Source organism: Rattus norvegicus, chromosome 3 (assembly GCF_021556685.1).
Source record: "Rattus norvegicus strain SHRSP/BbbUtx chromosome 3, alternate assembly SHRSP_T2T, whole genome shotgun sequence".
Classification (NCBI taxonomy): domain Eukaryota; kingdom Metazoa; phylum Chordata; class Mammalia; order Rodentia; family Muridae; genus Rattus; species Rattus norvegicus.
This window is the reverse complement of record NC_141536.1, coordinates 152,447,857-152,470,993: the sequence shown is the minus strand read 5'-3', so window position 1 is coordinate 152,470,993 and position 23,137 is coordinate 152,447,857. Positions and strand designations below refer to the sequence as shown.

Below are 23,137 nucleotides of genomic sequence, written 5' to 3'. Positions count from 1 at the left end.
GCTGCTGACAGAAAGGAGTATGGCGGGTTCTAAGGCAGCTGTATCACTGTTAAGTCCCCTGCACCTTGAGAGTGGCTATGCCACCAGCAGCGCTGCCATCTGTGCACGTTCAGCCAAGGTGCTTATGTAATCTTGTGACATGCCCTCCACCCCCTCGAAAAGAAAGGCAAGGGTCTTGCACAGGTGATCATGGCTGCTCTAATTCAAGCCGGCAGTTACCACAGATGGCCATCTAAGACATCTCTACCGCTGGTTCTAAAGGGTAAAGAAAAACTATTTACTCTTTAAAGAGAGGGTGGTGACACATCAATCCACAGGCAACTAACTGATAAGATGTTTTATTTCACTTTTGAGTTTTTACATCGTCCTGATTACTCTGTGTAAGGAGAAACTAGAATGTTTAAAAGACATACACGGATCTAGCACATCAGTAACTGGGGGTGGGGAGGGGGTCTTTTTCTTTTTGCTATACTATTTTCACAACCACAGGTGTGCTTGCTAGGCAAAGAACCACCACGGAAGCAAACATTAGGCAGAATACTGGTAAGGAAAGAAAACAGAGCGAAGAGCTACCAGATACAGACAGGCTTGGTCCACACTCGCTGCTGCTTGTCAAGCGCCGAGTATTAACTGCACGTTTTCTGTTCAGCTAGAAAGAAGAAATTTTTTTGTGGGTTTTTTGTTTTTGTTTAAATCAGTGCATGAATTCTTTTCATATTTCAGCAGATGGACAAACGGATGAACTCTACAGCTATGGGTACACGGAATGTCAAGGTAGAGGGGTGATACTGTGAGACTGAAGGCCTGGCTGTTCTTGGTTCTCTCTACTGTAGTGTCCATGCAACTTCCCTGTGTTCTAAGTCTTCTTGAGGCGTGTCTGAGGACGAAGCTGGATGAGTCCACTGGAGGGAGGGTCTGTCACAGGCACAGACAAAGCACTGTCAGGGCTGGGTGCAATGGGGGAAATCACAAATACTTAAAAGTCCTTTATTTTTTCCCGATTTGGGTCATACTATGAAGAACAACTGTGCTGAGACCTGGAGGGAGACAGGGTGTGGTGCTGGAAGGTCTTTCTCAACCTTTAAAGCACAGCTCTCACCATGTGCTCAATGCCCCGCCCTGTCCACACAGTACTGACTAATAAAGGCTTCCCAAGAAAACCACCCAAGGAAGCAGAAAGCTGTACATTTAAAGAGGAAAAAGTCAAAAGTCAAAAGGACAGGGTGAGAAGAATGTTACGTGTCACAGCTCCCACCCCAAGGCTAGGAATGCTCCTCAGGCAAGAGGCCGCATCCACAGAACATTGAAGAATCATCCAAAAAACTGGTATGGCCGTTTATATGATACACTACTTTCTCTCTCTTTCCCCTCTCCTTCAGCTAGGGGGTAACAGCCCCGTTTTCACATGGAGCTAATCAGGAACACGTTGCTATAATAAAAAGGTTTAGTCACACATGTGGTATGAACACGGGACCTTTTTGTGGTGTTACAGCCCAATTATCAGCCAAAGAAGTTCACTTTCAGGTTTTGAATTTCCTCAGAAGACACTGCAGATATTTGCGGTCATGAACTTTTGAGTGGTAACAGCCCAAAGTGATCAAGGGTTAACAGGCCCTCAACCACAGGCAGAATTACTGTGAGTTACCACACTCAGGATGCCAAGGGTAAGCATCTCGCCCAAGTCCCAGCATCACAAGAGAATCTCTAGAACTTTCTGTACAACTTTACAACAGAATTGTATTTCAGTGACCATTTTGATATCAGATTAAACTTTCCAAAAAGTTACACATAATTCAGGTCAATTTTTCCTACCAGGAAGAGCTCTGCTAAGTTATAAAGCCCTGTAATCACAGTGTTCAGTTTGTAAAAATTAAACACACAGTAATCCTTGTCAATGTTGATCAAATCAAGACTTCAAAATACCATGGCATTTAAGGGACCAGTCTGAGTTTTAGATACAAATACCAGCTGTTCATCCCAGGGACCGTTTCTGCAAGGCTTAGGCTGTGAAAGATCGAAAGTCCACATTGGATTTTTTTTGTTTTTGTTTATCGCACAAAGGGACATAATGTGGAGGATACAGTGACACCAAACAGATCACAGAGCTCAATAGACATTAGTTCTCTCCCTCTCCAGCATCTCCTTCATCCCCCTGGTTTTCTGACGTCCACAGCTGCAAAAGGAAAAGAAAGAAAAGGCTGTAATAAAATCAAGATCATTAAAAGCTTTCTTCAAGAGATTGCCTAGTATATTTTACCTCATTTAACTACCATTTTGCAAAAAACTAAAATGTTTTTCCTGTATGGGTGTTGTGCCTGCACGTTTGTCTGTGTGCCTTTTGCATGCCTACTGTCCTAGGACGCCAGAGGAGGGCACTACATCCCCTAGAACTGAAGTTACAGATGGCTGTGGGCTGCAATGGGAAGGTGTGGTTCCTTCGGAAGAACAGGCTGAGAACCACTGAGCTATGGTTCCAGGTCCCACATTCAACAACTCGAAATTCCCTCTGACCACAGACAATGACTGAAAAGGCATAACGTTCAGCAGTAAGATGTAGGTAACTTGAGAATGTAAAACTGTACTTGACAGAGTAGAGAGCCATCTTAAATCTTGGCTAACAGTGGACTAAGGAGCTATCTGCTCTCCGAAGGTACTTACGGTGAGATTGTCCCTTAGCAGCTGCATGATCAGGGTGCTGTCTTTGTAAGACTCTTCATTCAGGGTGTCCAACTCAGCAATGGCTTCATCAAACGCCTACAACAAAGGGTGTTAGCAAAGATCTGGGCGCTCTTTGTGTTAGCGCTACCTGTCCTGCTGGTGAGACCTGTCTGCGCTCAACTGTCTGCCACCTATTCAAATGTACACCCCCCCCACATATTCTCATTCTCTCTCTCTCTCTCTCTCTCTCTCTCACACACACACACACACACACACACACACACACACACACACACACACACACACTACCAGTCAGCAATGATAAACCCCCCAAAAAAGTTATGTTAACCGTAGCACATTTAATCTAAAAATTCACTCAGGTTTTTAATTATCAAAGTGGCTTCTATTTTTTGTTTAAACTAAAAAGGTCTGGACACAAAGGTCAAAGGGGAGAACAGGTAAGCTCACTTCACTAAGCTTGATTTGTCTCCCGGGCTCACTTTGTAGAATCCACTTCAGGCACTCTTTTCAAATTAAAGTTTCAAATAACAGTGTGCACCAGAAAGCAAGCTTCTCAGAGAACACAGGAAGTGATAATACAGCACAAACAAAGTGGGGCTCCTTCTTTCATGGGGTCCTATCTTGGAACAAAGGTGACAATGTCCAAAGCCTGAAGAGAGCCCCTACTTTTTACCTGGAAGGTTCTACCAATGACCCCAACAGTAACCAGACAATATATTCAGAGCAAAGTGCCAAATAAGAGGTGTGCATGGATTTCCTAAAACCCCACTCCCTAGAAAATGCGTCCAAGTCTAGATGGTGAGGATGCTCACAAACAGAAGGAAGTTCTTGGAATTAGCAATGCGTCTTTGCTCACCGTTTTGGCCAGGCTACAGGCCTTTTCAGGAGAGTTTAGAATCTCATAGTAAAAGACTGAGAAATTCAGAGCCAGGCCAAGGCGAATCGGGTGTGTAGGCTGCATTTCTTTCTTGCTGATTTCAAATGCTTCTTGGTACGCCTGCTGGGAGTTTGACACAGTGGCTGGAAGGAAGATAAAAATGTTAGTGTCTCGCACATGGGATCCATATCCAAGACACTTTAGTAAAAGAAGCTAAAGCAAGCAACCCATCAAAACAAAGGTCCACGTCTTCACCATTCAACCTAACATCTGCTAAATGTTTATGCTAAGTACTGTATTAAAGGCTTTGGAAGAAAACAGTTATAATGAAGTCTATTAAAGCAGCCAAGAATATAGACACAGCCCTTCATAAGAATGAATGTGGATAATCTAGTGAAAAAAAAAAAAAGATGGGGTTTAAGATAGGCATAAACAGGTTGGGGATTTAGCTCAGCGGTAGAGCACTTGCCTAGCAAGCGCAAGGCCCTGGGTTTGGTCCCCAGCTCCGAAAAAAAGAAAAAAAAAAAAAAGAAAAAAGATAGGCATAAACAAATTCAAATTCTCAACTCACTTGTATGTGGCCTGGAGCAAGTAAAAACATCTAAATTCGAACTCTGGTTTCTTTTATTGGAAAACATGGGAGACTCTCACCTAAATTCAAAGTGCTAAGAGGATAACACAACCCTAATTACTTAGCACACAGTGAACACTGAATAAAATAAAACAGCTATAATCACTTCACAGTAAGCCATGGGCGGAAAGGAAGGCACTCCCCTATGGTGGTCTCACACAGGTCTCCCTTATCTGTGGATGCCTGACACTAGACAGTACTGAAACCCATCAGACATACTCAGACAGGAAATCACCAGGACAGTTTTAACAATACACTGTAATGTAGTCTGCAGTTCAGAAACTAGCAAGTCACTTGAACACAAGGAGTACCACACTTGCATAGTCAATCAAGTAACCAATATGGCAACCAGGTGCTGGCCAGGTGACTAGTGCATGCAGTGTTACTTGGGGTAAAATTTAGACTCACTCATCTTTGGAATCTTACATTTAGATTTCAGACTACAAAGACAGTATGTACAAAGTGGGTAAAGCAAAATCATAGCCAAGGAGAATTATTATTTTTTATAGTTGTACTTGTAAAAAGAGAACTATCAATTCCCAGATAAGAGTTTGCCAAACACATTACATATCAAACTTCTAACACCCTTCATATCTATCCATTAGATAAAGAGATTTATTAACCCCATGGCCACACATGACAATGCTGTGGTCTCTGAAATTCTGTGAACTTGAGTGTCTATAGTAAACAAAAACCAGATTTCATTATGAAATATTATCTCTCCCACTGACTGTATTTTTCAAATGTTACTTACTTTGTTTATTATCTCCAGATGCAACTTCAGAAAGATACCTAAAATAGTCTCCTTTCATTTTTAAGTAGAACACTTTGCTTTCTGCATGGGTAGCATTGAGAATGAGATATTTGTCCAACAGCTCCTAAAAAGTGATTCACAATAAGAATTTTGAATTGCTTGTGAGATGTTAAAATTACATTTGAGATTTAAGATATGTACACTCCTCCTCCTCCTCATTTTTCTGAAGACTAAAACCAAAAAACCCCAAACAACAACCTCCCCCAAACCTAACCAAACCCAACCAACCAACCCCTGCTCCCCTTCGCCCCCCAACCTATTTTCATTCAAGCCGCTAAATCCCATTTGGCCAAGTCCTAAGAGCAGGTGCCTGTAGTACAGGTCACTCCCACCATCAAAGGGCTCCTTACACTGTAGCCACTATAGAGGAATGTGATATCAAAAAGGTGGCACAGAACTACACTGGTACCCCAAAGCCAAATGGAAAAGACTACCGACAAAAGAGCCTCCCTCTAACATTAAAATACGTATGGGACATACACACAAAAACCCCGAGGAAAGCCTTTGTGGATTAATATTAACAATGCTTAGAAGTTGACTTTTACTTTGTAACTCTTCTGCCCATCTCTTAAAAACAAAACAACCCCCCACTGACACTTGAATTGCTTCTGTAGTTGTGAGTGTGTGGGCCTTTCCACTCTGGGAAGAAAAAAGCAGCAGCAGAACAAACAGCCAGAAACTAAGTTTAAACTTCATCTGCCCTGAGAAGAGAACCTTCTATGCTTACTGTCTGTTTCCACATGACCCTGGAGAGACTGCCTTTGGACCCCAATCCTCAGATTCCTTGGCTGTACAATGGGGAAGGGGACCAGCATGACCACCATCTAAGGCAGTTGTAAGCGAGGTAACTTATATCTAGTGCTTAACACGTTGCTTGATACGCAGCAAGCATTCAGTCTAGAACTATTATTAATAACAAATTCCTTTAAACATTTATGCTTACAACAAAAGTAGTTCTGAAGGAGTCCAAGCTTCGTGTACAGAGCATTATTTTCCAAGAGTTGTTTTAGAATGTGGCGTCCTGAAAAACTGGTTAAGAGGCAGTAAGCACCGTGCTCTTCTTCACATCCTTTCAGATGCTCTTAAAAACTGGCCTACATGTCCGGAACTATGGAACTCTCTTGCCTTTGGAGTGCAAGCCATACTTCATCTGAATACAGATGCACCTAACACTCAGGAATTAGTGCACCACTGACCAACTCCCAGAAACCTGGAGGCAGCATGTTGAGCCATGAGACTTATCTTACACCACGAAGCTGATAAAGAGGCTCAAGGCAAAGCCAAGCTATCAAGGCCTTCATTAATCATCCTCAGAGTGAGCGAGGCAGCAGTTGTTTCTACTGTGCAGACAGAGAGCGATGTAACTCCTGTGGGTTGGGGAGGAGCATGGCCTGAGAGCTGACAAACTTTATACAAGGGCAAGGGAAGTACTTTAGAGAGACAGACGGTGCTGCAGGAGGGAAAGAGCTCCCTTTCCTTTAAAGCAGCCTCACAGTTAGGTATGCTAGGGTAGGTACCCCTCCCATCCAACCCCAAATGTAGCTAGAAGATCTACCACCTAATACTGCAGTGTACATAACCACACAGGAGCAGCCCATTCCACCTCTGATTTGGCTTTTAAAAGGTACACTGCCTAAGCTTCGACATCAGATCTCTACGCTTTGTGAGGACAGAAGAAGGCCTTTAAATCCCTCCCTTTCCAGAGACAGTCACTGCTGACACTACAGAACTGTCCGCTAGTGGCTGCACCTTTCTAACTGTCCTCTTCATTTGGCTTCAATTTCTAAAGGAAAATGGAGGATTGTTAATAAAACGTTCCTGTTTGCTGCAGGTCTTTTTGAGGGAAGGAAAACACCCTAGAAAAGATGAACTGATCAAGAAAGGGTGACAAAACCCCAATCACATGCTTTAGAACAAGTTACAGGCGGCTCTTAGAGTGAGCACTTCCACTCTCTCCTAAGCTGCCTGAAAGCTCGCATCTGGACGGCTTGCCGTCATGCCTAGAGGCGTGTGCACAGCAGAAGCGCTGCCTCACCAGAACGTCACTGCAGATGTCCTGCAGCTCGGCCTCTATCTTCTCACGGTACTCCTTGCCCATCTGCTGCTTCTTCTCATTCCTCTCTGTTTTCTGTTCGATGCTGGAGATGACTCGCCAGGAAGAACGGCGGGCACCTACCACATTCTTGTAGGCAACAGAGAGTAGATTCCTCTCTTCATTGGAGAGTTCATGTCCCTGCTCTGTTACAGCCTTCATAGCTGCGGCCATATCATCATAACGCTCAGCTTGCTCAGCAAGTTTGGCTTTCTGTACCAGCTCACTTTTGTCCATGGTCATTTTCTAGAACAGCAAGAGCACAGAGAAAGCAAAGGTCAGGCTCCCAACATTCTTAGAAGCATAGCCCCAAATGCAATCAAGAGTGTGAATCATGTTCTGACTGTCTACAGAGCCAAGACTGAGCCAAGGCCTTAAATCATTTTGGTCGATTGTCATCAACAATCCTACACGGTAGGTATATCCCAGTATTCCTTCCCCCTTCTCAGAAAGCATGAAGATTAGAAGAACGAAAATGATGAACCCAGAAGAGCCCAGCAGGTAGATCACAGTGGAGAGTCAAGGCAGCTGAGGTGACTTTTCCACAGCGTATTAAGTTGTGTGTTTTCAATTGTTAGATCTGGTGATGGCGGATTTTGGAAGTGTCATTTCTACAGCTCATCGCCAGTTTCCTATTTGTATCGAGTCTCAATGGCTCAGGCAACCAAAGAGCTGGATCTCACTGCTGGTTAGCTATAAGAGAGAGCTAATGGCCAATAACTGTGGCAGGAAGTACAAGGGGTGGACCTTCCGGGCAGAGAGAGTGCCACAGGGTAGACGAGCTGAGGAAGGAGTTGAAGGTGACAGGGAAAGGAAAGGACACTGATGGAATAGCGCAAGCAGGGAGGGAATCTGCCAGCCACCTGGCTGGGACAGGCCAAGAAGTTAGATGAGGTTAAGTTAGATGGGTTAGTGGAAAGACTGCCTCAGGAAAAGGCCTACAGCTTAAACATTATATACAAGTTTTCGCGCCTTACTGTTTAATACAAGGCCTTTAAACTTGCCAGTTTCTTCTAGAGCTTCTCTGTTCCACTACCCTATCCCTCCCCACCCCAATACACAGAAACTGCTCTTAAAAACACTTGATTTTAAACATTTATGTGTGCACGCCCATGGGAGAGTGCATGTATGGGGAAGAAGGACAGCTATGGGATTCCCTGCCCCACATGGGTTCCAGGAATTGAACTTGGGTCATCAAGTTTGGCTCCAATCTCCCTTTTCTGCTAAGCCATCTTGACAGCCATCCAATAACTTGTTTTTTGAAGTTTATGCTGCCTGCTATTCCAAAGGAAAACCTACAGGGCAGTTTATAACTCTGGTTCCAGGAGGTCTGACTACTTTTACCCCACTCCTGGCCTCTGAGTGAAACAAGTAGGCATGCATGTGGTACACAGATATACATGTGGACACATTAACAATACACATACAATGATTTCTTTCTTTTTTTAATGTAACCTTAGCACAACACCCTACCAATGCAGAAGACCCTTCTCACTGCCTAGTTCACAGCATCCCACAGCAGCTAATGAGTCAAACAGCAAGTACTTCGGCCAGATGGAATGTCAGCAGAAACAACAGTTCTCCAAGCCAAAAAATGGTGAAAACCTGGGTATAGGTTCCCAGGCCCTCTCTGCTTATAGCAGTCACCTAAAAGTCTGTGCATTTTACATGTGCAAGCCCTCAAATGGTGACCTACTAGCCCAAGTTCCTGAGTGACAATGCTACACTAAACAAAAAAGAAACTTCAGAGGCTGGAGAGGTGGCTAAGCAGACAAGGGGGCTTACTCTTTCAAGGACTTGGTTCAATTCCCTTCATGCTCGTAGTGGCTTACAACCACCTATGACTCTAGCTCCAATGATACAACGCCCTCTTTAGGCTTCTGTGAGCAACAAGCACACACATACACACAGGCATGTGTACACACACACACACACACACACACACACACACACACACACACACACCCCTATATACATAAAAAAGAAATAAATCCATCCCAGCACTTGGGAGGCAGAGGCAAGTGGATCTCTGTGATTTCCAAGGCCAGCTTTGTCTACAGAGTGAGTTCCAGGTCAGCCAGGGTTACATTGAGAAACCCTGTCTTGAAAAACCAAAATAAATAAACAAACAAATCCAAAATAACTATTTCAAGATTCTTTGGAACTGTCACAGAGTTCTTGAAGATTAAAAACCATCATGTTATCATAGACATGAATGTATGTCTTTAAAAAGAAAACTGATATTTTTCTAAAACTTTCAATTACTTAAACACACACACACACACACACACACACACACACACACACAGAGAGAGAGAGAGAGAGAGAGAGAGAGAGAGAGAGAGAGAGAGAGAGATGAGAAAACACTAACTAAAGGCCCTGATACCTACTACTTACATAACTCAAGACTTATATAACATGGATTTTGGAGCAGCTAGGCCAGTTTCAACAGGAAATGGGTTACACAACATCTAGTAGTTGGGAGGAAGGCACAGACAAGGAAAAACGAAAGAGTTCCTCTTTCTTCACCTACATAACTAACACCCACCCTGCGCTTCAGGTCATCATCTTGAGCTACCTCCCCCCTCTACTACGAGAACCATCCTCTGATATCTGCAGTAAAGACGGCGCTGATTACAAGTTCCCACAGTGCCTTCCCAGACTAGAAAGACGCGACAGACAGCAAACCTTCTTCTCACATGTGCTGCTGTTGTATACAAGTCCACGTCTGTCCTGACTCACTAGGCAATGGCTCTTCCACACACCGACCCCTACAGCGACTGGTCCATGAAACTGCAATGGTCACTAGCCGCATGTGGCTAGTCACTAGAAACTGTGACTACTGCCACCTTTTGAAACCACAATATTTTGGATGTTTAAAAAATGTTGGGGCTGGAGAGATGGCTCAGCAGTTAAGTGTACCAACTGCTCTTCCAGAGGTCCTGAGTTCAATTCCCATCAACCACATGGTGGCTCGCAACCATCTGTAATGGGATCTGATGCCCTCTTCTGGTGTGTCTGAGGACAGCTACAGTGTACTTATAAATTTATAAATAAATCTTTAAAAATGTTCATTTAGCTTGTCTTTGGTTATGGTTTTTTCTTAAAGTTGGGGTTTGAACTCAGGGCCTCATATTACACGTATACATGCCTATGTAAACTCTATCCATCTGCCTAGGATGTGCAACCCAGGACTCTGAATCAATCTACTCAAACCCGCTTCAGCCTTCTTTACGGTCTATGGTAGTGGGCAAAGTTACACCACTTAGTTTTCCACACACTATTCTCAAAGGAAGGACTCAGACATAATGCCGCAACTGCTCAAATAAGCGTCTGCTAAGATTCTGAATGCGCATGACCGGGAGAACAAAGAAGAAAGGCAACGCCACCGCCACGAGTCAAAGCACGATCCGCCACTACACAGAGAAGGATCCCACAAACTCAAGACTTCGAGTTTACAAATGCACACAACAGCGTCTCTCTCAGCAGAGTGGCTGTGACTACCCGGAATAGGGCATTAAAGAACAGCAGTTATAAAGCTCGATCAATTAAATCAATCTGGTATTCATCTACACATTCATCTGTGGGACAGTGGACCGACCAGACAGAAAACTGGTTAAGGTTGCGCAGATTCAGGAACCCCAGCAATTCTCATAATTGAGGACAGTAGGCATTTAAATCTAGTCCTGACCAGGTTCCAGTCCTGGAATGTGTGACCATGACACCCCAGTGAGAGGACTGTGACAATCACTTAGGGACAACACCTAAAGTCCTTCCATATGCAAATGAGACCAAGTCAATAAAAACATCTGCCTCCAGATCCCACCCCAACCCCAAATGTTTATAAGGTCCCTCCACGTGGAATAAACTGCCTGTTTTATTGAGCTGTAACCCTCTTATGCAGTTTTCTCTCCCCAAGCTTTTGTCGCTGGACCTTGACCCAGCCCAAATAGCCCAGTGTGTGTGCTTGACCACAGCCACTTCCTGTTCAGTCCTGTTAGCTCTTAGCTGCTAGCTGTGTCTCTCTGCCTGCCACTAACTCCAGGGTAGCAGTGCCCACGGAAGAGGCCCAGCAGCCTGCCTTCCTCCAGCTTCCCCTCAGAGCGCTTAACAACACTTTGGTTGTTCTGGCCACTCGAGATCTTTCACTCCTACTGGCTGGGCAAAGGCTTCCCCATAGACTGTGCCCCAGGATGCATCCATCCATCTTTCTCTCATAATTTATTTCTCTATTCACATTACATCCCAAGTGCAGCCCCTCCCTCCCTCTTTCAAATCCCCACCCCAATAAAGTCTTTCTTAAAAATACACACCGAACAAATTTGATGACTAACCCAACCCCCCACCAAGTGTCTATATATTATTTTAACCCAAAGTGTGAGCTTTTTTTAAAATATACAACTTCATAAAATGATAGTTCACAGAAAGAGCACCTGTTTTGTATGTGCAAGGCCTTGTGCTCACTCTCCAGTATCAAAACAATGAACAAAAAAACCAGGAAGGAAAATTGAGTCTAGACTGATCTTTGCAAAGGAAGTAGTTATGTTAAGATGAGACAAATTTCCCATTGAGTTCAAAATAACATACATGTTAACTGTTGTCAATCAGATTTTTCTGGAGTTTTGTAGGCAATTTAACAGAATGGCATGCATTTCTTGAGACTTAGAATGAGAGTCCCACCAAGAAATTTTTGGCCAAACAGCCTTTATTTGCTTTCTGTCAGGGCAGATGAACTCCTTAGAGGCCATAGTCTAACCTGACAATGCAGGAGAAAGGTACAAGAGTTCTCGTGCACACCCAGATTAATGATGGGTGTCAATCTGTCTGTTCTAAGCCACTGGAAGCAGCAAGTCACAGAACTGAGGAACATTTGCTAATAGATGCTTAGTGAAGTAGGCAAACAATTCAAATAGCTAACAGTAGAGAGCTGGTTAGTAAAAAAAATGAGTCAAGACAGTAAAAATTACAGGACTCCAAAAGGCGACTGCACAGGAAAGACACAATTGAGATGTACAGGGCTATGCACACAGGGATACAGTTCCTAAAATGTTCCTGAGGAGCCCACAAACATGACCAGACATCAGTAAAAAAGGGTAAGGGTAGTAATCTAATCTCAGCGTTATCTCCAGGTACTCGTGTTTTTATAAGCCTTATTTTTAAAGTTGACTTTTCTATTTGGGAGACAAGGTCTCACTCATGTAGTCCAGGGTGGTCTGGAACTCATGATGTGTCTCAGCCTCCTAAGTGCTCACATTACAGATGGATGCAAACAAACCTGACAATCCACTATTTCTAAAATCATATTACCCCACGTTTGGATCACAACACACAGCAGAGCAGACGAGGCCCAGGGTCTGGAACTTAAACCCTGGTGTGCATCCCAGTGCTGAGGGGGTAACTTTCTGCATATCCAGTTAAGAATGAGCCTGTGATGAGCACCAGAGGACAGACTGACGGGAAGGTAGATGGCCTGGAGACTTGCTGCTCTTTCAGAGGACCAGGCTTGGTTACCCATCTCCGGTAGCTCACAGCTGCCTCGAGCTCCAGCTCCAGGGGATTAGACACTGCCTTCTCAATTCCACACGCAAGCTCCGGACTCTAAGTTTCTCTGAGCAAGAAGGCATATTGGCGAGTCCACCAGAGATTTGGCACACCATGTAAGTGCTTTACCACTGGGCTACACTTGCAGCCCTTGCTGGTCTTTTGAGACAGGCTCTCAACATGTAACCCCAGAGAAGCCTGTTCACCTCCCCACTGCTAGGATCACAAGACCATTTCAAAATACAGTTCTAAACCCAACTACAAAGGCAATGTGAGTCAGCCTCATCTTCGAATGCTTTGTCTAGGGACACTGTCTAGTTAGAGGTCAGTCAAAGTTTGGAGAATTCATTTCAAAGTGGTCAAGCAAACAGAAGATCACTACCACTCATCTATACAAATTAAGAAAAGTTGAAAATGGTAACTTTATATCGTAGTCCTCTGAAGCAGCCATAGACTAGTCCACGGCTGCTCTTTGCTGGTGACATAGTGTCTGGGAGCTCTGAGGGGTCCGGGTTAGTTGATACTGATGTTCCTATGGGGTTGTTGTTCCTTCGGCTCCTCCAGTCCTTCCCCTAACTCTTCCATAGGGAACCCTGACCTCAGTCCAATGGTTTTCTTTAAGTATCTGCATCTGTCTCAGTCAGCTGCTGGTAGAGCATCTCAGAGGACAGCCAGCCATGCCAGGCTCCTGTCTGCAGGCACAACATGGCATCAGTAATAGTGTTGGGTTTGGTGCCTGTGCGTGGGATAGTTCCCAAGTTGGGCCAGTTTCTGGATGGCCTTTCCTTCAGCCTCTCTTCCATTTTTGTCCCTACATTTCCTTTAGACAAGAACAATTCTGGGTCAAAAATTTTGAAGATGGGCAGGTAGCCCATGCCTCAAATAGGGGCGTGTCTATCTACTGGAGGTGGATGGGCAGGTAGCCCCATGCCTCAAATAGGGGCATGTCTATCTACTGGAGGCGGTCTCTTCAGGTTCCACCTCCCCGCTGTTGGGCATTTCGGCTAATGGCATCCCCACTGGATCCTGAGAGCAGAGCTCTAATATCCCTGGTGCCTGGGACTCTCTAGACGTTCTCCCCCACCTCCCTGTGCTGTGCGTATCTCTATTCATTCTCCTGGCCCTCTGAGCTTCTCCCCTGTCTCCCCCTCCCCATACCTGATTCTGTCCCTCTTTTTCCCCTCCCCTCTCCCATCCACATCCCTCCCTCCCTCTGCTCCCATGATTATTTTGTTCCCCTTTCTAAGTGAGACTGAAATAGCCACACTTAGGCCTTCCTTCTTGTTAAGCTTCATATGGTCTGTGACTTGTATTATGGGTATTCTGAATTTTTTGGCTAATATCCACTTATAGTGAATACGTACCATGTATGTCCTTTTGGGTTCAGACCCACTCAGGATGCCTTCTCTTGCTTCAGTGGGAAAGGATGTGCTTTTCTGCCCTGTAGAAACTTGATGGCCCAGAGAAGGGAGATGCTAGTGGGGTGAGGTGGGAGTAGGTGGGTGGGTGGGTGAATATCCTCTCAGAAGCAAAGAAGAGGGATGGGTGAAACACTCGGAGGGAGGAACCAGGAAGGGGAGCAACATTTGGAATGTAAATAAATAAATGTGAAAAAGAGAAAATGATAAATTTAGCTTTTAGAATCATGAACTATGTATTTTCAAGGAAGAGAACACTTTCAATTGTAAGAGTAAGCTTGAGTTCAATAACTTGTTCTACTATATACAACATGTCAAGAATCCCTCAACTTCATAGAAAACATGGCGCTCTTTTTCAGGAAAGACCTACATAGAACCAACAGGAAACTATATAGTGCAATTACACAATCTCCCAACATTAGAATCACCCGTTTCTGCAGTGTTAAAAGGAGGCCTAAGCAACAGTGAAATAAGACAACACACACCAATGCTCGAGAGTGCTCAGAGTACAGGCTTCTAGGAAAGCAATCCTGTCTCTTAAGGCACCTCACAAAAAGGAAACGCCTACAACCCAACCCTGAAACAACTGCAGAAATGTCCAGAATGCCAAAGAATCCTCTGGATCATTCACCCTGAGGAGCTGAAAAGCCCCACCATCAGTGCAGCCCACAGGTAAAGACACACACGGAGGGAGAGGCTGGAGGATGTGTGCTCTGTGAGCTCACCACTTACAAGCACACATGCGCTGAAGAACCAGTCTGGTTTCCAGAACCGTCTCTAGAGCTTCTGCCTGTTAGTCCAACTCCAGAGGACCGGATGACTCTGGTCTCACACACACGTAAAAAGAAAAGAAAAGGAAAAAAAAAAAAAAAAGGGTAGGTGTCCTAGCTCCTTTTATGAGATGGTGAGAGAGAAATAAGCTATAGTGGTAGAAAAAGAAGTCCAGGCTCCCAAGTGTGAATGGGCGCGGGCTGACCACACTCACTGATGCACCAGTCCCCAGTACCACAGAGCAGATCAGAGCTGAGAAGAAAGTTTGCCAAGCTACCTACCTCCTAATGCAAAGCCAGTGGGACCAGTTGGTTGGTGGGTGTTATCCTGAACAAGTGAAGCACTCCTGGCTCTCACAGAAAACTACTCACTGAAAAACACCTAAAATTGACTGTGTGCCATTCCACACACAAAATGTACTCTTGTAAAACTCCAGTTTCATTCACCATGTACAGATTCTTTGCTGGAAACAGAAACAGCATATCTGAAATACAACAGTTCTATGTCAAGCAAACACTAAATCGTAAAGAAAAACCAAAATCCTCTTCTCCTTCCACAGCATCGTGGAACTCCATGTTGTTTGTTTTGAGTCCGACTCATGTAGCTCATGTCACGCACGCTGGCTTGGAATTGAACTCCTAATCCTCCTGCCTCCTACTGCTGAGTGGAGGGATTCAAGCATGCCCAGCCCCCACTTTTCACACCAGTGTACGAGCATCATCACTAATTATGCCCAACAGTGTGCGCAAACAACATGCACCACAATAAACTGGCCTGCTGGTTCTAAGTGACCAAGCCAAAGACATGCTAATCCTGATTCACACAGGCATCCAAGAGACTGACCTAATGGACAGATTATAATGAAGCCACTCAACCAACTTATCTTACTACAGAGACACCCACACATCCACATTCACCACTGCTGTAGTTGCAAAACCTGGGAAATGAGTCAGCCTAGATGTCCATCCATTGAACTTGTATATTTGAAATGAATTTTATCCTGCTGTAAGGAAAATAAAGTTATAAAATTCACATGAAGATGGATGAAACTAGAACATCTACTCTAAGTGAGGTAATCCAGGCCCAGATCCTAGCTCTGAAGTTTTGGATTTGTGGGTTTAAGGTCTGTAGAGGTCAGAAAGCTTAGACAGGGCCCATGAGTGGGCGGGGTAGAGACAGAACCTAAGGGAGGGGAACAATGTGAAAATAAAGGAGGAGCTCCTGAGGGGGAACAGCTTTAGGAGGAATGGAGGGAACTGTCAGCTGAATAAACCCCTCGCCCTCTAAATCACTCTGTCACAGCCACAGAAACTACAACAGAACACTGACTTGGAGATTAGGTGAGGCTCCCTTTGGAGGAAGGATTTCATGACAGGGACTGTAAAGGTGGTCAAAGCACATTGCTAAGGAGGTTCTAGGCCCTGGGGGGAAGCTACTCCTGCTGTTTACAAAACACACGTTGTTTTACATTCCTACACTTATACCAGTAGACTAGCACTCATCTCAACTTTGATCAGAGATGCTTCTTGGGCAGTGAGTGGTTAATTCAAAGACTCTAACTGGTGGAACTGCTGAAAATTAAGTGACTACTACCTACCCAGGACACAGCTCCAAAGCTCAGGAAACACTGGACAGACCTAAGAATGTACGAGTCAGACGATGGAGAAGTGCTGTGAAATGCTGTCTTCTAGACATCATGTGGTTGTTGCCTTTGCACTCATGACTCAGCCGGGGTTACCTGCACAAAATGGAACGGGCTAGCATTCTAGAGGTCCACCCCTAGCTATTGGCAGTAGATGGCTGTTGGGGATATGGGGAGGTTTCATTCTGCTTCAGAGTGTAGCTACTGGTTAAGTCATCTTATGACCCAGTAAACAGCACACATCCATGGGGAAGGGATCTCCTTACAAGGACACCAAGTCTGATACCAGTAGAACTTTGCGCTGTGTTCAAGCAGTTGACTGCACATAATGAGAACTCAGAAACTCTGTACCCTATCGTAGTCATTTATACATTTTAACTGTTTAAAAACATGGTGATAATTTGAAGTAAATTACTGTTCCAAGTCAGTATCTATGCTTCTAAGGTTACCTGTGGGTATCAGTAACAATAGACAGTATTTCTTGTTGCCAAGATAATTTTAAAGTGCTAAGTCATCTACAGCCATACTGTCATTAACAGGCACCCTTCTGATCTGGGATGCCCGTTTAGCAGTCTCCATAAGACTCAATTAACAGCACCGACAAGTATGTCATAAAGTTAACAAGACTCAGTGAGTAAGGAACACGTTAAAATGCACCTCACTTTTTTAAACCTACCTTGTTCTCTTTACTGACTTGAAAAGAATAGCAGATGCTAATTACTTATGCTTATCTTTAGAATGTGACTCTTAGGGCTTACTGTCAATACCTTTATTGGCACCTATGTGGGCAGTAACCCACACTAGGATCCTTTGGACACCCAAAGGGTAACCAATGTCCACCACACTGAATTTCAAGCCCCCTGGTCACGGATGAATCTTTATCTATTTTTTAATGTATATGAGAGCACTGCCGCTGTCTTCAGACACACCAGAAGGCAGCATCGGATCCCATTACAGATGGTTGTGAGCCACCATGTGGTTGCTGGGAATTGAACTCTGGAAGAGCAGATCCCATTGACCAATTTCTAAAAAGTGAACAAGCTGTTATTTCCTATGTGGACAGACGTAGGTAGGCCATGTTGGAGCTATAAACACAAACCATATATCGTCTATCTTACATTACCTTTTTGGGATCCTGTTGGTTTCGCTCTATAACTTAAGTTGGCTAGAACCTCAGTATGCAGCCTAGCCTGGCCTCAAACCCTTGGCACTTCTCTTACCTCAACCTCTTGAATGCTGGGGTTATAAGATGTGAGCCATCACATTCAGCTGGACTTTTCAGAGCACTACCTCAGTTCAAATCAGGACTAGGCTGGGCTAGGCTATTATACGTAGAGATTCAAACTGGATTCCAGCAAGTCCCTAAAATATTTTCAAATATCCTTCTTACGAAATTTATCAGGGACCCATACAAAACCCAAGTAAGGGCTAAATAACAACACTATCATCATTTATGGTCTACTGAAATGAGCAAAGCACTTAGGAATTAATACTGATTCAGATATCTGGGAATTTATCTTAAAAGACAAACAGAGCGAATGCAAACCACAGATCAACTTTTGAGTGTCATTTTTCAGGAACTGTCCCTGGGTTTTTTTTTTGGTTTTGTTTTTCTGAGACAGACCTCTCACAGAGAACAGCCCCAGCACTCCAGGCGTTCTCCCGTCTCCGTATCCCCAGAACTGAGGTTAGCTATGAACACACCATCTGGCTTTCTCAGGTGGTTGCTGGAGATAACACACAGGTCCTTATGTTTGCATAGTAAGTGCTTTACCACAAACCTATCTCCTATCTCCACAGAATTAATTTTAAGAAGTTGACATTAATTAATTTTGTATGCACATGGAAGTCCAAAGACACCTGGAGCTGGCTCTCTCCTTCACGTGCTAACAGGAGTCTCAACATGAGGTTTGGTGGCAAGCACCTTACCAGCTAGGCCACTTCACCAGCCCCTCCACACTAATTCTAAAGTTAATGCACTTTTCTCAACTTAGCCATCATTGTAAGATCAGCCATGACCCCCAATACTTAAGTACTACTGTTAATTGTTTTGAAGAATCATGTAAAGTTATACAGTATACCCTAAAACTCTTCAAACTATCTTTAATTTAAGGCTCTCCCCATGAGGACTGATAGTGACAGACCAGGGTCATATCAACTTTACTTTGGCTCTTTATCTATGAGTCAAGGCCATTCAGAAAGAAGTCTTCTGGTTGGGTGTTTTAAGGAAAACAATGAAATAAACCAGAACCAGGACAGGAAACTCACAGAATCCAGAACTGGGCAGAACTTGAAGCAAAAGTTTACCTACAATCTGCCAGACAGCTTGTTTCAGGGAGGCCACTGATCACTCTCATCTCATTACACATATTAGAAACATCTAACTGACTCTCAAAAGCAGCCTCTAGGCTGTTTTTTAGCAGACATATCAGAAGAGAAAAATCACTTCAAAAACATTTCTTCCTTTAACATTCTCCTTAGAAAAAGCTCTTCAGAGTCCAGCTCCAACAGCTTCTCGTTATGAAATGCAGATCTACTAGAATCCTACTCCTGTAATAAAGAGAGATCTAAAGCTAAAGTCATTGTGTAGCTGGCCCCCAACTAGTCTGAATCCTTATCTCCTCAGGTAAATGTACAAACCACATGGTTTGTTTTGTTTGTTTGTTTTTGAGTTGAGTCTCGCTGTGTAGCTCTGGCTCTCCTGGAACTATGTACAGTGCTGGGCTGGAGAGCTGGCCTGAAACTCACAAGGACCAGCCTGCTTCTGCCCCTAAGTGCTGATATTAAAGACAACCAAGATCTTTTAAACATCAACTTTCAATGACGTTATCATTCCTAGAGTCCTTCATTTATACAACTGCTTTTGCCTGATGCCACTGACCAAGCAGGAGAATAATTCTTACAAGATGTAGTAACTTCTCTCTCTACTTAGAGAATCATCTCCCCCTTCTCCTTCTCCCGTACAGAACTAGAAACCTAAAATGCTACAAAGTAATATGGTTAACAACCCCAAACAAGGACTATGCTAAACTACAGTAAACAAGAACCTAGGGTGCTTTTCTGCAGTGTACCTGATGGACTTTCTCCCTGGTATAAAGCAAGTGCCAGAAAAACTGGTCTTTTCAGCATCTTTTACCTGACATATACCAGTAACACCACCCTGCAAATGAACAGCACTGTATCCTTTGAGAACAGCTAAAATTGGAGTCTGAACACATTAATAGGCTGCGTATACAAGAAAGTAATTGTGGTCATGGAATACATGTTCAACCACAAGTCAAATCTATCATTACCCAGAGTCAAGTGACCTGGGTGTGACCCCTGATTTCAGCATTTAATTCTGTGTTACATATATGTGTTTATCTTTGGGAAAATTCTCATTTCTGCACTGCAGTTTCCTCATCTACGCATGAGGCCAATAGTACTTACCTTTTATTGGCTGCGGACTGAATTCATGCTTACAGTGCTCACAAGGAAGGTGGCACACAAGTGGGGAGTAGTGAGTAGTGTGATCACGGGCTGGTTACCTGCCGATACCTCGGTAGCTAATGATTAAGTCACCCGGGTAGTTTCTATATGTTTCTATGCTATAGGGCATATATACTATTCCTAATCAGAATGTGAACTCGTGTATATGTACAGTCAAAAACAAGGTAAAGGCTGATCAATGGATGTAAGTTACAAATTCCCTTGTGTTATGCACTTCACCCTGACTATACACAACATTGTTCTGTATTTCTCAGTGGGCTAGAAAAAAACTTAATTTTCACCATAAAAAAAGATCAAGTCTGAGATAGGCTATTTAAGCATTATACAACATACACATATATTTAAACATCACAGGAGATACACCCATTCACGTTCAATTTGTTTATTAACTTTATTAGTATTAAGAATTTCTGTATCCTAGAAATTGGGGGCATATCTGTAAGCTCAGCACCCAAGAGGCAGAGGGGCGAAGACTGAGTGGTGAGTCTGAGCCTAGGCTGGGCTACACAACAAAAGAGGTGGGGATGAGGGAAACAGATATCATTTGTACAGTCCAGAGGAGAAATACTGGATGTACTACATGTAACATTATAGATTATTTTTCATAGCAAGTGGAAAAAGTAAGATTGTATCTTATCAGAAAGGGAGAAATAAGAAACTGAAGTCAAGGATTAAAATAAAACAAAACCAAAGGCTTGTACTCAGCACACAGTTTACGGAAGGTCTCGAGACAACAGTGGAGACAGGGGAGCTAAGAAGCAGAGACGAATTAACTCCTGAAGATCACAGCTAGAAAACAATACAGAAAAGAACTGAATCACATTTACCTCATAGTGCTGTTTTTGGATTCACAGCCAAATGGGAAAAATGCACTTTTTGCAGCAGCTCAAATCTCTGGGGACTCTGCCTAGGGAGTGAGCATCAAGGGAATGTGCTCGGCCTGGTTTCCACACAGGCTGCCTCCCTGATCCATACATCTCCAAGTCTAAAATGGCTTCAATATAACCCAAGCACTGCATGATGGGAAATGGAAGATAACAGGGTAGGAGCCACACTCCAGGGGACGACAGTCCATAAATACTTGCCACCGATGAAAGAGGATATTCAATCTGTAAGTAGGTGTGTGGTTTAGGCCGAATCACCTCATTTCTTATAAAGACTTCATCTGTAAGATGAGTGAATGGTTTCTTATAGTTGGAAGGCAGAGGCTAAGAAAATCATTTAGCATTTGGTACAGGATTTCAGCTTTTCTTTTCTAAGCTCATGCTTAAAATTCTAACTTGGGTGGGGAAGGAAAAAAAAAACCGGCGTTCTCCAGCTATTTAATGCTAAGGCATAGATCTTTAAATTAAAAAAAAAAAAAAAAAAAAAAAGAGACTTGGGCAACCCAAAGAAATGGAATGCACTGGAGGGTGGTCAAGAGAAATCCACCAAGAACCCAGTAATATTTGTATAAATTTGCAGAAGCTAGATGTGTGATGCTGAGTAAGCACCTGCTCAGTCCTATAAACTGTAGGTCTGGATGGTCTCACAGGGACACCTGAGATACAGTGAGAAATGTAATTTCCATATTCTCTAAAGTGCTGCACCTTTCTGCATCGGCTCCCGGGATTTTACAGATTTGTAACATCTTGCCAAATTCCACCTCCCACACCAGGCAAGTCAAATCAAGAGTCGAATGCTATCTGGTCTCACCAGAGAAAATGTACTGAACGCAAGGACACGAGCCATGCATTTTTACAGAGGTTAGCAAATTCTCACCAACGCTGCCACCTTTGGAATCCTCGATGCATGCAAGTTCTCCATTTGCAACAGACCCAGATGCACTCATCTTGCAAAAAAAAGGGTCCACATCTCACCTACTCCTTCCTCAGTGAGGTTACTAGACAAATTTCTATGTGTGTGTGTGTGTGTGTGTGTGTGTGTATATATATATATATATATATATATATGGAAAAAAAACAAAAAACGCGTATGGATGAATGAATTTGGGGCGCGGACACATGAGATTCTGGCAGTAAATGACGACAAATATCAAGAGAAAGACTCAATACTCAGCCTGATCTTCCCCCACCCCATTGGGAATTCCGGTTTGAATCAGTAAATGGTTCAGACAAATCCATTTCTTGTTATTTTGTTCTCCCCCCATTTCTTAATTCAAACATCAACCCTGCTGTCAGGGGATCTCGGGTCCAGCTGGGTTTCCCACACCAGCGATGATGAAACAGCTTTACTGCAAAGGGGGAGAGGGATTCACCCCAGCTGTCGCCAAGGTTAAACCCTTACTCATCCAGGGGAGTGCGGCAGGGGCGTCGCGGCTCGGGAACTCGCCCGCCTTCGACTACATTTCAATTTTTGAAAGTCACAAAGAATGAACAAGGTTGACAGGCCCAGAGGGATGGCTCCGGGCCTGAAGGGAGCAGGCAGGGGCGGCGCTGAGCAGAGGAGGTGCCGAGGGGAGTCCGCGGCCCAGTGGTCTCCAGACACGCAGGCCCGGCCGCACCCCGTACGGAGCGCTAAGAGAGAAGCCCCGGCTTCCCGCGGAGACGCAGGCCCGGCCGGAAGCGGGGAGGGGCGGCAGCGAGACTGGCCGCAGCCGCCGCCCGAGAAGGGGCTTCGCGCTGGGGCCCCTGGGAGCCGCGCCGCACTCACCGCGGAGGACTGTAGGGAGCAAAGGCGCTTCCGGGAAGATCGAAGGGCAGCGACTACGTCCTTCCCGGACTCACTCCTCAGGCGATGCTGGCGGCAGCGGCGGTGGCGGCGACAGTAGATGCAGTGGCGGCGGCAGCGGCAGTGGCTACCCGGCTCAGGAATCGGCGGCGGCGGTGGCGGCGGCAGCTGCACTTCCGTTCCGGCCACCACTTCCGCTCTAGCCCAAGTCCCGCCCCACCCTAAGTCGACTCATCATTGGGTGAATGAAGCACGGGGTTGCTCCGTCCTCCTGAAAAGGGCGGTGATAGCCAGGAGGAGGGGAAGTCAAGGAGGACCAAAAGGGAGCGGTCGTGGGAGGGCGCAGAGCCTGGGTGGGAGCGAGGAGGGGGCGGACGTAGGGAAAGGAAGTGGGGCGGGGGAGAGCAGGAAAAGGAGGAAGAAGAGAGGGCGGAGCCGAGGTGGCCGCCCTGGGGCTGGGCTGTGAGAGAACTGGGTAGGCTACCGGAGGGGATAGTTTGGAAGCCTGGAGCG

The 23,137-nt window shown here is 44.6% G+C and overlaps 1 protein-coding gene across 2 annotated transcripts; it reads right to left on the bottom strand.

Moving 5' to 3' along the window:
* Window positions 1–322: 322 nt before the first annotated feature.
* Window positions 323–22,802, bottom strand: Ywhab (tyrosine 3-monooxygenase/tryptophan 5-monooxygenase activation protein, beta). Of its 2 annotated transcripts, none has more exons than XM_087654019.1 (6): window positions 22,607–22,802; window positions 7,178–7,339; window positions 4,942–5,065; window positions 3,536–3,699; window positions 2,659–2,754; window positions 323–2,173 (listed from the first exon to the last, which is right to left on the bottom strand). In XM_087654019.1, exons 2-6 carry the CDS (start codon window positions 7,334–7,336, stop codon window positions 2,117–2,119), a joined length of 600 nt encoding a protein of 199 aa, XP_087510145.1. In that variant the 5' UTR covers window positions 7,337–7,339; window positions 22,607–22,802; the 3' UTR covers window positions 323–2,116. The 2 variants fall into 2 exon arrangements, with proteins under 2 accessions (XP_087510145.1, NP_062250.1); NM_019377.2 differs by having other exon boundaries at window positions 7,037–7,339; window positions 22,607–22,760.
* Between the last annotated feature and the right edge of the window lie 335 nt (window positions 22,803–23,137).

What these genes read in the sequence shown, in the direction of transcription:
- Ywhab (NM_019377.2), bottom strand. Translation starts at nt 7,336, where the DNA reads ATGACCATGGACAAAAGTGAGCTGGTACAGAAAGCCAAACTTGCTGAG. An exon ending in ATCTGGAGATAATAAACAAA is followed by an intron (nt 3,700 to 4,941) that starts GTAAGTAACATT and finishes TCTTCCTTCCAG; the next exon opens with CCACTGTGTCAAACTCCCAG. An exon ending in TGCTAAGGGACAATCTCACC is followed by an intron (nt 2,174 to 2,658) that starts GTAAGTACCTTC and finishes TTCCTTTTGCAG; the next exon opens with CTGTGGACGTCAGAAAACCA.